Raw genomic sequence first — 16,346 nt, forward strand, 5'->3', positions numbered from 1 at the left:
TCTTTTCCAATTTGTTTTCCTTTTATTTCTTTTTCTTCTCTGATTGCTGTGGCCAGGACTTCCAAAACTACTTTGAATAAAGATGGTGAGAGTGGGCATCCTTGTCTTGTTCCTGATCTTAAAAGCTTTTAGCTTTTTACCATTGAGTATGATGTTAGCTGTGGGTTTATCATATATGGCCTTTATTACATTGAGGTATGTTCCCTCTATGCCCACTTTCCGAAGAGTTTTTATCATAAATGGTTGTTGAATTTTATCAAAAGCTTTTTTGCATCTATTAAGATGATCATATGGTTTTTATTGTTCAATTTGTTGATGTGGTATATTACATTAATTTGTGGATATTGAAAAATCCTTGCATCCCTGAGATAAATCCCACTTGATCATGGTGTATGATCCTTTTAATGTATTGTTGGATTCTCTTTGCTAGTATTTTGTTGAGGAGTTTTGCATCTATGTTCATCAGTGATATTGGCCTGTACTTTTCCTTTATCGTGGTATCTTTACCCAGTTTTGGTATCAGAGTGATGGTGTCCTCATAGAATGAGTTTGGAAGTATTCCTCCCTCTGCAATTTTTTGGAATAGTTTCAGAAAGGTAAGTGTTAACTCTTCTCCAGATGTTTGGTAGCATTCACCTGTGCAGCCATCTGGTCCTAGACTTTTGCTTGTTGGGAGTTTTTAAATTACTGATTCAATTTCAGTACTGATAATTGGTCTGTTCATACTTTCTATTTCTTCTTGGTTCAGTCTTGGGAGATTGTACCTTTCTAAGAATTTGTTCATTTCTTCTAGGTTGTCCATTTTATTGGTGTATAGTTGCTTGTAGTAGTAGTCTCTTATGATTCTTTGTATTTTGTGGCGTCACTTGTAACTTTTCCTTTTTCATTTCTGATTTTATTGATTTGAGTCCTCTCCCTTTTTTTCTTGATGAGTCTGGCTAAAGGTTTATCAATTTTGTTTATCTTTTCAAAGAACCAGTTTTTAGTTTCATTCATCTTTTCTATTGTTTTTTTTAGTCTAAAAGGATTCATGTAGAATCACTATTATTTCGTGCTTAGATATTTGATAAAATTCACCATTGAAGCTCTCTGTTCCCAGAGTTTTCTTTGTGTGAAGTTGTTGGGTTTTTTAATTAAACATACAACGTCTTATTTCTTTAATTGATTTTCTATTCTTGAATCAGTTTTTTTTTTTTTGCCATAGCACAGATTTTCTCTTTAATTACCAATTTTTCTCCCATGTTCATTGAGACATTTCTCCCCCCAGAAAAATATAGTTTTTTTATGCCTCAGTTGTCAGTGGATTTTTTTATTTTTTATTTTTTTAATTTAATTTTTATTTTATATTGGGGTATAGTTGATTTACAGTGTTGTGTTAGTTTCAGGTGTAGAGCTAAGTGACACAGTTATAAATATATATATCCATTCTTTTTCAGATTCTTTTCCCATATAGGTTATTACAGAATATTGAGTAGAGTTCCCTGTGTTATACAGTAGATCCTTGTTGATTATCTATTTTATTGAATCAGTTTTGATAATTTGTTTTTTCAAAGAACTTGTCCATTTTATCAAAATTATCTAATTTATTGACCCAAAGTTGTTACTAGTATTCAGTTATTATAATATTGTGATTTATAAGAAGAATACATGGTTATTCAGATGTCTCATATATACTTGGTCTTCATGCATAGTTCCTGGCTCACAGCTCCCCAAACCCTTGGAATTTCCTGAATTTTAAGAGCAATGGGATAATATTTGACTTCTTGCTCTCAGGCTCTTGAAAACACTTTAGGGAAGGTGACTTTTGGATTCCACTCAAGGGTGGGGGCTGGTTGTGGGGAGAACCAGGCATGTGATTAGCAGGTTAGAACTTTCAGTTCCACCCCCTGATTTCCAGGAAAGGGAGACAATGTTTTCCAGTATGTTCACATTATTATTTCCTATTGCATATGCTCTTCTTCAGCTTTGCTACTACTTAATCAAGAGATGACATCTATGTCTCCCCTCTTGAAACTGGTCAGGCCTTTGTGGATTTCTTGTCTAATAGAGTATGAATGTTATGATACTGTTATTTCTAAGGCTTGATCATAAAAGGCAATCTGCCTTGTTGTCTCTTTTATGTGATTCTCTCCCTTGATACCCATCTACAATGCTGTGAGAAAACACATCAAATGGAGAAGCCCATAAAAAAAGTGAATCAAAACCCAAGCTCTCAGCTAGGCTCCCAGCTGACAAGTATCACCAGCTTACCACCGTATTAGTGAGCCATCTTGGAAGCAGGTCCTTCACCTCTCAAGTCAAATAGCCACACCCAATGCTGTGTGGAGCCTTCCCTTCTGGGCCCTGCCCAAATTCCAAATTCATAAACAAAATAATGGATTGGATTGGATTGGTTGGATTTTGTTTTTTAAAGACGATTAGACTTTGTTCTGGCAGGCAGATAAGTTCATAAGAATCAACTTGATCTTTTTGAGGCTTCATTTTAAGCCCCTTTACTGTGGTCTAGAGTACCTTTTACTCTAGGGTAGAAGTCAGCCAACCTTTTGTAATGGGGTAGATAGTAAATATTTTAGGCCTCACAAACTATGTTTTAAGCTGTGGCAACTGCTCAGCTTTGCTGTTGTAGTGCAAAGGCAGCTATGGACAGTTTGTAAGTGAATGGGTGTTGCTTTGCTTCAGTATTACTTTTTTTACAAAAATAAGTGGTCAGTCACATTTGGCCTCTGAGCTGTGGTTTGCTGATCCCTGCTCAAGGGCAGCAAGCCTCCAATGTTTTTTGGTTTCAGTACCACTTTAAACTTTTATTGAGGTCTCCAAAGATCTTCTGTTGACTTTTTATATCCTCTCAGTATTTACCATATTGGAAATTATAGCTGAGGAATTTTAAAGTATCTATTTATTCATCTAAAATTAAATAATTAACCTATTATGTTAACATAAATAACATTTTTAGATGAAAAATAACTGTCTCTTCCAAAACAAAAAATAGTGAGAAGAGTGTTATTGTTTTACTTTTTTTGTGAATCTCTTTAGTGTCTGGCTTCAGAGGAGACAGCTGGAGTCACACATATGCTTCTTCATTAAATCTTTTACAGTATCCCGTGTCAGATCACATCTGGAAAACTCCACTGTATACTCATAAAAGAATGATTCTGAAAAAGGCAAGTAACATCTTAGTGTTATTAGGAAAATAGTTGTGACCTTGTTGATGCCCTGAAAAGATCTTGAAATCACCTACAGATCCCCCATAGATCCCCAGACCACTCTTTTTTTTTTTTTTCTTTTTTCAGTACGCAGGCCTCTCACTGTTGTGGCCTCTCCCATTGCGGAGGACAGGCTCTGGACGCGCAGGCTCAGCGCCCATGGCTCACGGGCCTAGCCGCTCCATGGCATGTGGGATCTTCCCGGACCAGGGCACGAACCCGTGTCCCCTGCATCGGCAGGCAGACTCTCAACCACTGCGCCACCATGCAAGCCCCCCAGACCACTCTTTAAGGTCACTTCTCTTGGGCAAGATTAGCCTCATGGAATACAAAGGCTTGATCCTTCTGGGATCTCAAATGAATGTCCTAGACATTTGAGGAGCTATTTGGATTCTCCACTTTGGTTATTGGGAACTCTAATGTTTGCTTACTGTGTGCAAAGCTCTGGGAATTGTTTGGCTTACTGTTTCTCAGTAATTGTTTTTCCCCCAGCAACTGTTCTTTGCATGTCTTTGTGGAGTTTGACCCTATCTATGCCTGTGTAGATTGGTGTTCAAAGACTCAAGGGGACTCCAGGCAGATTTTTGGAGTTTTTTCTCAGTATAGCTCCTTCCTCAGTTCAGTGAGACTGCGAGATTCTTTTAGGCTTTTCTCTGCCTGCATAGCAGTTGAGAAATTGCCATCAGTCAGAAAGCCCAGTTGTTCATAGGGCTCACCTCATTCGTTTCCTTTCTCTCAGGACTTACAGGCCTTTGCGTCTAGTCATTCAGTGTCTGCAGACGATTGTTTCATATATGTTGTCTGGTACTCTAGTTGTTTATGGTGGGAGGGCAAGTCCTGTAGCAGCACAATGTATGTGCTTCCTTCCCACATACATTGCCACTAGACAAGCAGAATGATTTTCTAAGCAATATTATTTTTTAAATTTACCATGAGATAAAATTTATAAATAATTTTAAAAGGCTTTATGGAGTAACAGTTTTAACTTTATGGGAGGTCACAGTTTCCTTCTCAAATCTAATGAAACTGCATATATAGCATAAGTTATATATATGATTTCTGGGGCTACATAGACCCAAGGGTAAGGACCCATGATGTAGCTCAAATTTAAAGAATTATAAACATCTACATCTGTTAAATGGTGTCAATGACAATGCTGGATAAGCTAAGTACAATTAATTAATAGGAAGGTTATAGTAGTTAATATCATATGAGGCAGGCAGACACATGCATAAACTACAACACTGCCCACCTACTAGCTTTGTGACCTTAAGCCAGTTATTAACCTGAGTGTTACTTTTTTTTTTTTAATCAGTAAATAGAGGTGATAATAGTTCCTGTATCACAAGGTTAAGGAGTCAATGAGATAATACATATAAAGCATTGCTTCTGGGCCAGACACAGAGTATTCACTTGTTCACTTGCTATTTCTGCTGTTGCTGTTGTGTTTATAATCATTAGTGTTATTATTATTCTTTGCCTTTCTAACCTAACCCTGGTTATCTTGTAGGTTCAGCAACTAAGTTATCCTGAATTTAATAACCTAGAGATGAAATTATTCTGAGCAAAAAGTTTGGTCCTTTAGATCTGCTTTTGTTTAAAAAAAAAAAAAAGAAAGAAATCCTTAAGGGTAATCTTCATGATCTTTGATCTCTCCATGATAAGAAAGGCCTCTCACTGCCTGTTTATTGCTGGTGCATCAGGGCAAAGATCTTTTGTAAGCCCTTCAAACTTTCCCCTTCTTTCTGGCGCTTCCCCTCCTGTCTCCTTCCTGGCGCAGCAGACAGAGAAGGATGTCAGTTTGATACCGCTGGCCTCTTTTGAAAATCTGGTGATGGTATTTATCCTGTCAGCAATTCCTGAGTATTTAGTGTTTTACATCTTGATCTGTCTTTATTATTTGAGGAAAAGTCCTTAACTTTCCCCATTCCTTTCTGATGAAAAGCTTGAGCTATAGAAGTTTGGTCCCCTCACTAAGAGCTATAGATCCCCTGCTGTTTTTATAGACTGACTTTTGACACAGGCTACTTCTGTTCAAGGAGCTCGTTATTAAGTGAGGGCCAGTTTATATCAGATCTTAACTTGTAAAGCACGTTTAAATAGACTTCTTTATGGTTTTTTTGGTTGATATTTAAATTGTCTGTTTTTCCCCCCTGATGACCACAATAATACATGCTTATTTTAAAAGATTAATCAGAAAATATAGAAATCATAAAGAAGAAAATAAGTTTCACAGCATCAAAATAGTCACTTTTACTATTTTTGTATGATTCTATCTAGACCTTTTTCTATACCTATGTAGGTTTATATGACTTTAAAAATTTTTTTGTTTTTCCCCAAATGCAATCCTTTTTTATATTCTGTTTTGTTATCTGCTTTTTTTTCCCTACTGTAATTACATATCTATGTGTATCTTAAATAGTTGTGTAGTACTTCATTAAATTGGGTATATTGTAATCTGTTTAATTCTGTATTGAGATGGACATTTAAGTTGTTTATAATTTTTCAGTAATTTAACTGCAGAAGAATAAAGATTTCTCTTCATCTGCTTTAGAGTAGTTGTGTTATTGTCTTTTAATGCATTCTTAGAAGTTGAATTTGTGAGTCAAAGGCTTTGTACCTACTAAATGTCTATGAAAATACCTTTTTCTAATCAAATTTGGGTATTATCAGTTATTTTCATATTTCCCAATATGATAAAAGACTAATGTCTATGTATGTTTTAATTTCTCTTTCTTTGATTATTGGAGGTTGAACATATTTTCTGGCCACTTGCAGTTTTCTGAGGTTAATTTTTGTTATGTAGTCTTTGCTTATTTTTCTAAGGTATGTATGTTTTAAAAACAGTAGAATTTTATTTCTTGCATTAAGTAATAAGATTACAGTTTCTGTTTTTTTAAACATTTTTCTTTTTGCTAGAATTAGTTTCTCACTTAGCTAGTTATTTTCAAGTATTAACATAGGAAATTAAGTAATTAACTAGTAAAGAAAAACAAGCTGTTAGAATAATTTCTTTGTCTAAAATACAAATGAGAACTGAAAACTCTTAATGCTTGCCTGCAGTCTAAGGTACCTATTTTGGCTTAACTGTTTCTTTTTTTGCTTACATCTGTTTCTTGACCATGTTCTAGGTAAGAGATGTCTGTAAAAGTATAACATGTGTATCTATTTTATCACATGTTCTTCATTTTCATCATTGTTAAAATTAAAGAACATGGAAATTATTCATTCAAATACTCATTTTAGCAAACTATATGACTTTTAAAATCAGAAGATAACATGTTTTGTATATAATCTTTCCACATGATAAAAGGCTTGTTGTTTTTACTTTATTGCTTTTAGAAGAAAAACAACAGTGAAGACATTATGTATTTATGCGGACTACAAATCTGATGAAAGCTATACTCCAAGCAAGATCTCAGTCAGAGTAGGAAATAATTTTCACAATCTTCAAGAAATTCGGGTATGTCTTTAAAATTTTTTTAAATATTTTGTCCTGTAATGTTTGCTCTTTAGAAGATGGTCACTTTTGACATTAAGTAGATTAAAATGTTAATATATAAAAGGAAAATTGTTAATATTTTAGAGAACATATTTTAAATTTTTTATATTTTTAATTTTCTTTTGAATTCGGATTGTCATCTTTATTTTTTTCCTAACATCTTATTATGGAAATTTTCAGACATACAGAAAATCTGAAAGAATTAAATAGAGAACCTCAACATACTTCTATCCTAGATTCTACAGTTGTTAGTGTTTTGCTATATTTGCTTTATTATAATCTGTCCATTATCTAATTTTTATGTGCATTTCAAAATAAGTTGCAGATATTTATACACATCACCCCAAATGCTTTAGCATGGTATATGATAACTGGAGTTATTAATATTTGCTTAAGGTTTGTTTTCTAAGGTAAAATTTATATAAATTTTGCATAACTCTTAAGTATATTATTGGTGAGTTTTGACAAATGCATACATCCGTGTAACCCCAACTCTTGTTAAAATTTAGAACATTTCCATTACCCCAGAAAATTCCCTCATATTCCTTCCCAGTCAATCTCCATCTTTATCCTAGCCTTAGAGGTAACTCTTGTTGTGATTTTGTTTATTCATTCATTCATTCATTCCATAGATCAGTTTTGCCTGTTCTAGAATATCATATAAATGAAATCATACAGGGTATACTTTTTTTTTTTTTTTTTTTTTTTTTTTTTTTTTTTTTTCAGGGTATACTTTTATGTAAGACTTCTTTCACTCAGCCTAACTTTTTTGAGATTCATCTATGTTGTTGCATGTATCAGTACTTCATTCTTTTTGCTTCCTGAGTTGTAATCCATTGTTTGAATATATCACAATTTATTTATCCTCTGATAACTTTTTGAAGACAGTAAGACAGTGTTTTTGTGACCTGAATTTTATTAATCCCAAAATATTTACATTTCAGAGATATCTTCAATGATTTTGAACTGTATACTTGGAAAGTTCTGGCCCTTAGCATTTTTTCTTTTCAGAAAATCATTGAGCTCAAATAATCATTAAAATCTTTTAAATTAGGTGGTTCTGAGAGATCTGGGAAGGATGTGTGATTTTTGAAAGACTTCCAGTTACTTTGTGGCCTGGACTCTTATTTGACTTAGTGTTTATATTTAGATCCTATCTCTAGGTTCTAAATATTTGTATTTCTTTCCTGAGTTAGTGATAAAATGCTTAATAAAAATCACATATACTTTCATTGCTTTCTCATTAAGTGCAGTGTCCGTTCTCTTGTGAAATCTGCTTATGTGTGAACAAATAATAAGTAAGGACATTGTCCACAAGTACTTTTTGTTGTTTGTTTTTTTGTCCTTCTTCGAGGTAAGTTCATCACTTCTTGAGAGGATTAGCTGGTTTTCTTCCAGTTATCTTCCTTTACTTTTAAAGAATAATCCTATAAATTTTCTTGAGAACTAATCTGGTTTTGAAACATTGTCATAAATAAGATAATCTTCTAGTTTAAAAACATTTCTTATTTTGTCTGACAGACTATACTGGTTAATATGTTCTTCCCATGCTTGAATAAATTCATAAATAGATCAGCTCTTAATTTTCTTTCTTTATTTTTTTTTCATTTTTCACTTGTTTTGTTCAGAATCTTTTAAATTCTTTTTATTATCATAATCATACTGGACCATTTGCTAGACCTTCTTTTAGTCATGTATTTGATACATTTAATTAGTGCTTAGTGCTTAAAGACTTGAGATATTTACTTCTTATACTTTAATTGTTAAACATTTTATATTTATCACATGATTGGGTCACTCATTGAGAAGCTTTTAAGGCGCAGAGTCAGCTTGTTTTGGTTTACAACTAAAGATTTGTCATATACTTCTTCAGACAGGTTGAAATATGTGAAACACTAGAAATAAAAGGTTTTATTCCAAGATATGTGTGGTATATATTTGTAGTGTCCACTAGATGTCACTATTGTCCTGTAATTGCTGGTCTCATAAGCTTAGTGGTAAGTTCAAGACCTTAAGTAGTCTTAGTTGTACTAGTTTTTCCTAGAGTATATATATTCAAAAATTCTTTAATTCATTTTGGGAACTATACATCTTCATATCTGATCTAGGTTTAGATCAGATTTATGTATTAAATTTATGTATTAAATATATGTTTGTATTTTGTAAATTAGAGAAACTTTAAATGATATTTGGACCATTGTAGAATACTTTTAATCTAGTCTTTGCTTCTATTATTTAAGTCATGAAACATTAGTCATATAGAATAAGGGCTCTTTTAAATAGTCTCTTAATTTTATTCTAAGTGTAGTGACCACATAGCCTCATGAGACCAGTAATACTAAATATTACCAGGTGATAATGTAAGTTGTTTTCCTGAAAAACTTAATGAACCTACTGCTTTTCTGCCACAGTTCTCACTAAGGAACCATAATTTTTGGATTTTGCTTTAAAATATTAGTGCTGCCTTTGCAGCTCATGGTATAAAGAATACTTTTATCTTTAATTATACAACTTTATATGTGATTTACTCTGTGTACCGTTTTTCTTTTATAAGTTTAAGAAATTAAGAATCTGATAGCACTTTGTTTTTTAAGGAAAGATAAGCAGATCATGATTTTATTTTCTAACATTATTCTCCTATAACATCTAAATTGTTACTATAGAAAAGTCTTTGCTTTTTCTAACTTATATACTAAGACGAGAGATTAAAATAGTGTGAACTCTTATGAGGTTTTTAGAACCATCATTTTATTAGTTATAGGCCTGATTGACTGAGTGGAAAATCCAACGAAATCTTCTTATATTTTTCCATGGATGCTTGCCCACTGGAGGGTGTAGTGTGTACTGGAGTATTTTAATAGGTTTTCCCTTTTTACTAGAAATTCTGGATTTGTTTACTTGAAACACTCTAAAACCTACTTTCTTTAATTTTATTATTGATTTGAAATAGCAACTGTTAAAAAATTATAGTTCAGGGTGAGGAAAGCTAATAGGTTACCCTATTTATTCAAAAATTATTGGTTTTCTATCATATGTTTCCCTTCATCTCAGCTATGAAACATGATATATCTAGACCTTTGTTACCTCTGTTGAAAAATCTCTACAAAAAGATCAGGCCCTTCCTTTACTATTCTAGAATGCTTATTTTAACTTTTATACCTGAGGAGGGACTTAAAATTAAAACAGAAATGAAGTTTAGACTTTTTTGCCTAATGGATGCAAGATACCAACACTGGGTTTGGCCAATTAGAACATTTTTGGCACCAGAGTTGAATTTATTTACGCTGTTCATTCTACTTTCTTGTTTTCAAAATTATCTATCCTATGCAAATTGGAAACCAACAACCTAAGAACATTTTATAATATGTTTATAATTTATTGCTTCTGCACAAGAGACTATTTCTATATAGAAGTGAGAATTTAGCATTTCAGAGTCTGTGTCATTATCTTTTCAAAATATTTCATCTCCGTTGTGTTATTTTTATGCCAGAAATCATGTTCATGTTGTCCAGGAAGTTATTTTGGAGATGTTTTTGAATAAAGATATAGTTGCTTTTAAATGTTTAAATCATTTGTATTTTAGCATTATGTTTTGGTTTGATGTTGCTCTTTTCCTTTGCTCTCAGAAGGGAAAATGTGTGTGAAGGAAATTTTTTGTTGTTTACAGTGAGGAACCAAAACAATACTATATATTAAATGTGCCCATTTTAACATTTTAGAATACATCTCCAGCTAAAATCCGAGAAAACTTAAAGTCTTTTTAAATTTTCTAACTAGTTATTTCTCTTTTAAAAAACTGTTGTAGAAATTTTTATTCTTAAATATAAAACCAAAGTCATTTATTAGACATATAGTGACAGCTCTCAAAATTATTTCTATACAGTTTATGAAAAACAACTTGGTAACTTAAGGTTAAGCAGATGTTTTCAGCATATGTGAAAGCTGTCCTTTGGTTCATTGTTAGCATTTTGCTTCTAAAATTTGTAGCCACAAAAGGATAAAATATTGATGGAGCACAAGATTGAGCACTGAAGTGAATATTAAGCCTTGTTTTTGTCTTCAGATAATCAAGTTGTTACCAAGTGATTTTTTTTTTTTTTAAGAGGAGGCTTGAAACAAGTCTTCAATGTTAAGAGAGCTGTAATGATATTTTCCTTTTCTTCCATGTGGGTGAGCATTTTGGCTCTCTACCTTGTGTCTTAAATCAGTAGTGTGACTATGGGAGTCCATATATGGTACTTTGACAGAAGTGGTTAATAAGTCAGCTCTTCTGTTAAAATAACATTTACTATTATAATTTGCCTTCCATTAATGTGTGTGGTAGAGTAAGGAGATGCAGACAAAGGCTCTGACTCTCTCCATTGATCTTAAAATCTACTTATATTTACTTTCTTATGAGGGGCCTATTTTAAACAACTTGTTATAAAGTAGAATGATTTAGGCAGTATCTACAAACATAAATTGGTTTGATAAGACAGAGTGTTTAATTTATTGAGCCTTTGGAAAAAATAGTTTTTAGCCAATTTAAAAGAAAATATTTTTAAAAATTAATTTTTATAACTAACTTTAGGACATCTTTGAAATGAGTGTAGAATGCTTTGGTGAGGTACACATAATTTTTAGGCTGGAAATGTTGTCTCTTATCCCTCTCTAAGAGTAACATATGCAATTAAAAAAAATATTCATAATTATAAACATTACTTAATTCTAAAATGGAGTTGAGGTATCTATGCATTTGGGGTACATTTTCTCTTGAAACTAAAATACGTTACACAGTAGAGTATCATATATACTTTTAAGAGAGAAAAACATTCTTGTATCTCTTGTTTTTTGTTTGACCATCAACTTAGACTATAGATTTTTTTGACTAGCCTGGCATTCCTATATAAGACAGATTCATGCTTTGTTCAGTAAATATTTATTTAGGGGCTGCTAAGTGCCAGGCACTGTGTTAGGCACCAGGGATACAGCAGAGATAGGCATGGTTTCTGCCCTTAAGCACTTCATAGTCTGGTGGAAGAGACAGGCAAATAAGTCAACAATTACAATATAGTCTAGAAAATACATGCAGGGGGTATGGGAACACAGTGGACTATTAGGAATATTAGTTAAAAATTTTTTTTCTAAGAGAGGTGGTGGTTCAACTGAATCTGAAGGATAGATATAAAGCCTACTCAGGTGGAGAATAAAGTGGAGGTGTTCTTAAAGGGGGCACGGTGAACATAAAGGTATGGGAGCATGAGGACCTGGCATAATGGCAGAACTGCCAGTAATGTAGTGTGCTTGGAAGCTGGATAGGTGCGAGGAAGCCGCAAGAAAGACTGGAGAAGTGTTTATTCATTCAACACATTTACTGTGATGGTAATATGGCCTCTGTACATAAGGAATATACATTCTTGTAGGGAATAAGTATATAATTGTTCCATTTAATATATATAGGCAAAAGTCAGATTGTGCTTGCCCTCAGGATTCTAGGGAGTTTAGACTTTAAATGAGGAAACATTGATCAGGTTAAATCTTGGGAATGATGGGGCTGGAGCAGTGTAAAGACCAGGTATGGGGCTTCCCTGGTGGTGCAGTGGTTGAGAGTCTGCCTGCCGATGCAGGGGACACGGGTTCGTGCCCCGGTCTGGGTAGATCCCACATGCTGCGGAGCGGCTGGGCCCGTGAGCCATGGCCACTGAGCCTGCGTGTCCGGAGCCTGTGCTCCGCAACAGAAGAGGCCACAACAGTGAGAGTCCCGCATACCGCAGGAAAAAAAAAAAAAAAAAAAGACCAGGTATGTAGTATCCAGGTGCAAATTATGAGGCTTTAACTAAGGTGATGGCACTTGGGTTCAAGAGGAAGGGATGTGTTTGAAGTAGAATCAAAAGGACTTGTGACTGATTGCTACCTGGGGTTAATGGGAGTGCGGGCAGGTGGTTCAAGTAGGTAGGAGGGGGCATCTAGATTTCTCCTCATGTCTGGCAACTGGTTGGATGTTGTGATTAATCAGAAATGAAATGCAGAGTTAAGGAACACTGGGGGTAGGGATAGAGAGAAAGTTAAAGCTAATGAGATTTATTTTTGCCACTGACTTCTGGTATCTTTTCAGATGGAGGGACTTTACAGTGGGTAGTCAAGTATATGGATCTGAACCTGAGGAAAGAAGTCTAGGTTAGAGGTGTAGATTTGGGAGTCATCCATGTGTAAGTAGAAGCTCTGGTGTGAGTTTGGATTTCATTCAGGGAGTGTGTATAGTTGGAAAGAAGAGTACCAGGACTGGAACTGTGGAAATGCCAATATTCAAGGATAGAAAAAGATCATCCAATGAAAAAAAGCTGAGAAGAACTGCCAGAGATGAGGAAAAAAAATCAAGAGAATATGATGTCACAGAAGCTGATAATGGTCAGGAATCCAGTTAGATAGGGACTGAAAAGTTTCCTTCCTAAGCCTGTGTGACATGTTGTAATAGGCAATTTATTTAATGCAGTTCTGAACTAAGACAATTCTTGCAAGTAGTTTAATCACTCTTTGGAGTGATAGTTTCTAAATTTATAGATTTGAGACTAATTAAGTTATTTGCTTTCATAGCAAGAATTCCAACTTTTCCTATCATGCTATTTGTGCCAAGTAAGAAGATTCTGATGGGTATTCTTATTTTGTTTCGTAATTCTTTGAATTGGAAGGTTTTGTACTGCTGATGCATACTTAAAGGGAACTATGAAATTGATGAGGATCCTTTCAAGAGCATTGTGCCATATGGTTGCTCTTTTCAGGTGTTCTTTCACAGCAGTTATGGAAGAACTGCACTCTTTTTTGTTGTTGTTGTTGTTGTTTTGGGGTTTTTTTGGCAGAGTGACAGTAGTAACAGCCAAGGGCAAAGAAAACAAACAAACAGAATTAGAAAACCCTTTATTAACCCTATGGCAGGATGTAGTACAATAGAAATAGGTACTTTACTTACAAATGTGAAAATGAGATATGGATCATCAACCCCTGTTATGTAAGGAAAGCCTACTTAGTATGACCAGCCAAACAGGCCACGGGTGGGCATCTGGCTGAGAACCTAGCACAGTTTGGAAACAGTAGGCATTTAATTAAAAGTTGTCAAATAAATATACCAGTGGTCAGTCCATAGGCTTGTCACTGACCCTTGCTTGTGTAGTTAGTAGTTAGCTTCAAAAGGATTATTTGAATAAATCTGATCGATTCCTTCTCTCAGAAATTTTTTTAAAAAATTTTAATTGTGATTAAAAAAATAACATAAGATTTGCTGTCTTAACACTTTTGAGTGTAGTAGCATTACACGGTCCAGTCCAGTAGCGTTAAGTATATTCATATTGTTGTATAACATCCCCAGAACTTTTTCATCTTGCAAAACTGCAAATCTATGTCCATTAAACAACTCCTCCTCATTTTCCCTTCCCCCAGCCCCTGGTAACCACCAGTCTGCTTTCTGTCTCTGAGTTTGACTACACTTAGATACCTCATATAAGTGAACTCATGCAGTACTTGTCTTTTTATGACTAGCTTATTTCACTTAGCGCAATGTCTTCAAGGTTCATCCAGGTTATAGCATGTGATAGGATTTCTTTCCTTTTTAAGGCTAAATCATATTCCATTGTATGTTTATCCATCCATCTGACAATGGACTCTCAGGTTGCTTCCACCTCTCAGCTATTGTGAATAAAGCTGCTATGAACATGGGTGGGCAAATATCTCTTTGAGACCCTGCTTTTAGTTCTTTGGAGTATAAACCCAGAAGTGAGATTGCAGAATCACATGGTAGTTCTATTTTTAATTTTTTACCTCTCTCAGAACTATGACTCACAAGAAACAGGCACGTTAGCAGCAAGACTTGATGTGGAAAGATAGTGTTTTGGAGAGGGTGGGTAAGGTGAAGGACGTTTGCCAACTGAAGCTTTAAAGTTAGAAGGATATAAAGTGTGAGGTATGGGAGGAGGCAGGATGGTGTAGAATGACTATAGAGTGGATGTAAAGACAGAGACAACCAGGGGAAAGAAAAATAGGCTGGAACAAGTGGTTGGTGCCCCAACATGCTTCATTTCCTGACCTTTCTCATACCTGGTTGTTTACTTTCCCCTGGGTTCCCATGGATATATAAACTTTTCGGTAAGCCCCCGCTTCCTGTAGAAACTTTTGAGTGAATTTTTATTCTTGGCAACTAAAATGACCCTGAATGGAACAGTAGTTGCAACTGAAAGAGCTGCAGCATATCTTGCTGAAAAATACCTGCTGAAAATATTTATCGTAATTAAAAAATACATCGAATTGAGATGAGCCTACTCAAGAACTTCCATTTTTTTCATCAGCCTCTTATTTTACATGTGGTAAATGAAGAACTAGTAATCTCCAAAACTTAGAGGCAAATAGGTGGTTTTTTGATGGTACCAATGTTGCATTCAGAAGAGAAGAATCAGCATGTCAATTTTGACTTAGATTGGATTGACCAATCATTTTTGAATTATTGTGTTCACCATTATTTGTGTTTATTGTTACCTCTGCTGTTTATTAAGTACTTTTCTACATATATGTCACTGTGCTAGGCAGTCACCACTCACTATTTCATTCTGTCTCCAAAGCTCACGTGGTAATTAGATGTTATTATCATCCCCATATTCAAATCAAGCTGAGGCTTAGAGAGGTGAAATGGATCTTTTGCTGTGTGGCTCACTCTAAACATGAGAACGTTAGAACTGAAAGAAACTTTAGAGGTAATTTAGTTCATCAGAAGCTCAAATGCTGAGCGTACAGGCAGGTAACACAACACCAAGAATCCATGCCTTATCCAAAGGGGGACAGCTGCTATTCAATTGCAACCTTTCTTGCCACAGGGAATATAGGCGCAGGGTTGCCAATCCTTTAATTTTTAAAGAGAAATCAGAAATCTGGATTTGAATATGAAATTTCCCAATTTTAAAAACATGCTAGGCAAACAAGGTATATCCACTGCTGGATGTGGCCACCAGTTAGCAACTTCTAATCAAGTACGATGTCATTATTTACAAATGAGACACCAAGAGGTGAAGCAAGCTGCCCGAGGTCACACAGCAAGGCAGTGCTTTAGCTGGGAATCAACGTACAATACGTATTCCTTTCATTTTTTTTCTTTAAAAAAAATCACATTAGATTACAAGTTACCAAAACATTTCTTCAAGTTTTTCAGAAAAATCAAAGTGTGTAGCTGGGGAAATGAGCTAGTTAGTGAGTGATAGGATAGATTAACTATTGATTTTCGAAATGTATTTAAAAATCGTTTACTCCCTTGATCTATCCTGTTGAAAATTGATTGCTACTTGCAATGCCAATGCTGTCGGCATAAATGTTTATAAATATTTGTTTTTCTTTTTTGCTGATTGCTTTTGCTTAATGATTTTATAAAGAGCTTTAAACAGGGTAATTTAGAGAATAAAATTTCTAAGGAAAAAAAATCTCCAAGTTTCAGAATAAAAGAGTGAGAATATTGGGGTAGAAACTCTGGGAATACAAGCCAATAGATACTTTCTTCTGTGCCCCTTTTCCTTCATAATCGAATCAAGAAAAATCATCATACAAGGGTTTGTAGGTTTTTTTTGGCAGCAGGGGACCTTTCCTCTTTTATTTGCAATTATAGTTGATGGTAGAAAAGAGAAACATTA

The 16,346-nt window shown here is 34.4% G+C and overlaps 1 protein-coding gene across 2 annotated transcripts in view; it reads left to right on the top strand.

The window, feature by feature from the left end:
* The window catches only part of ANAPC10 (anaphase promoting complex subunit 10), a gene marked incomplete at its 3' end in the record, with an annotated part of 67,780 nt that overhangs the window by 17,315 nt on the left and 34,119 nt on the right, over positions 1-16,346 (top strand). For both annotated transcript variants that reach the window (XM_079697473.1, XM_079697474.1), the window contains exon 3: positions 6,546-6,666. In XM_079697473.1, the coding sequence (XP_079553599.1) occupies positions 6,546-6,666 (121 nt within the window). The remainder of the gene's footprint in view (positions 1-6,545; positions 6,667-16,346) is intronic.

This window comes from Hyperoodon ampullatus (genome assembly GCF_949752795.1).
Source record: "Hyperoodon ampullatus genome assembly, chromosome: 1".
NCBI lineage: Eukaryota > Metazoa > Chordata > Mammalia > Artiodactyla > Ziphiidae > Hyperoodon > Hyperoodon ampullatus.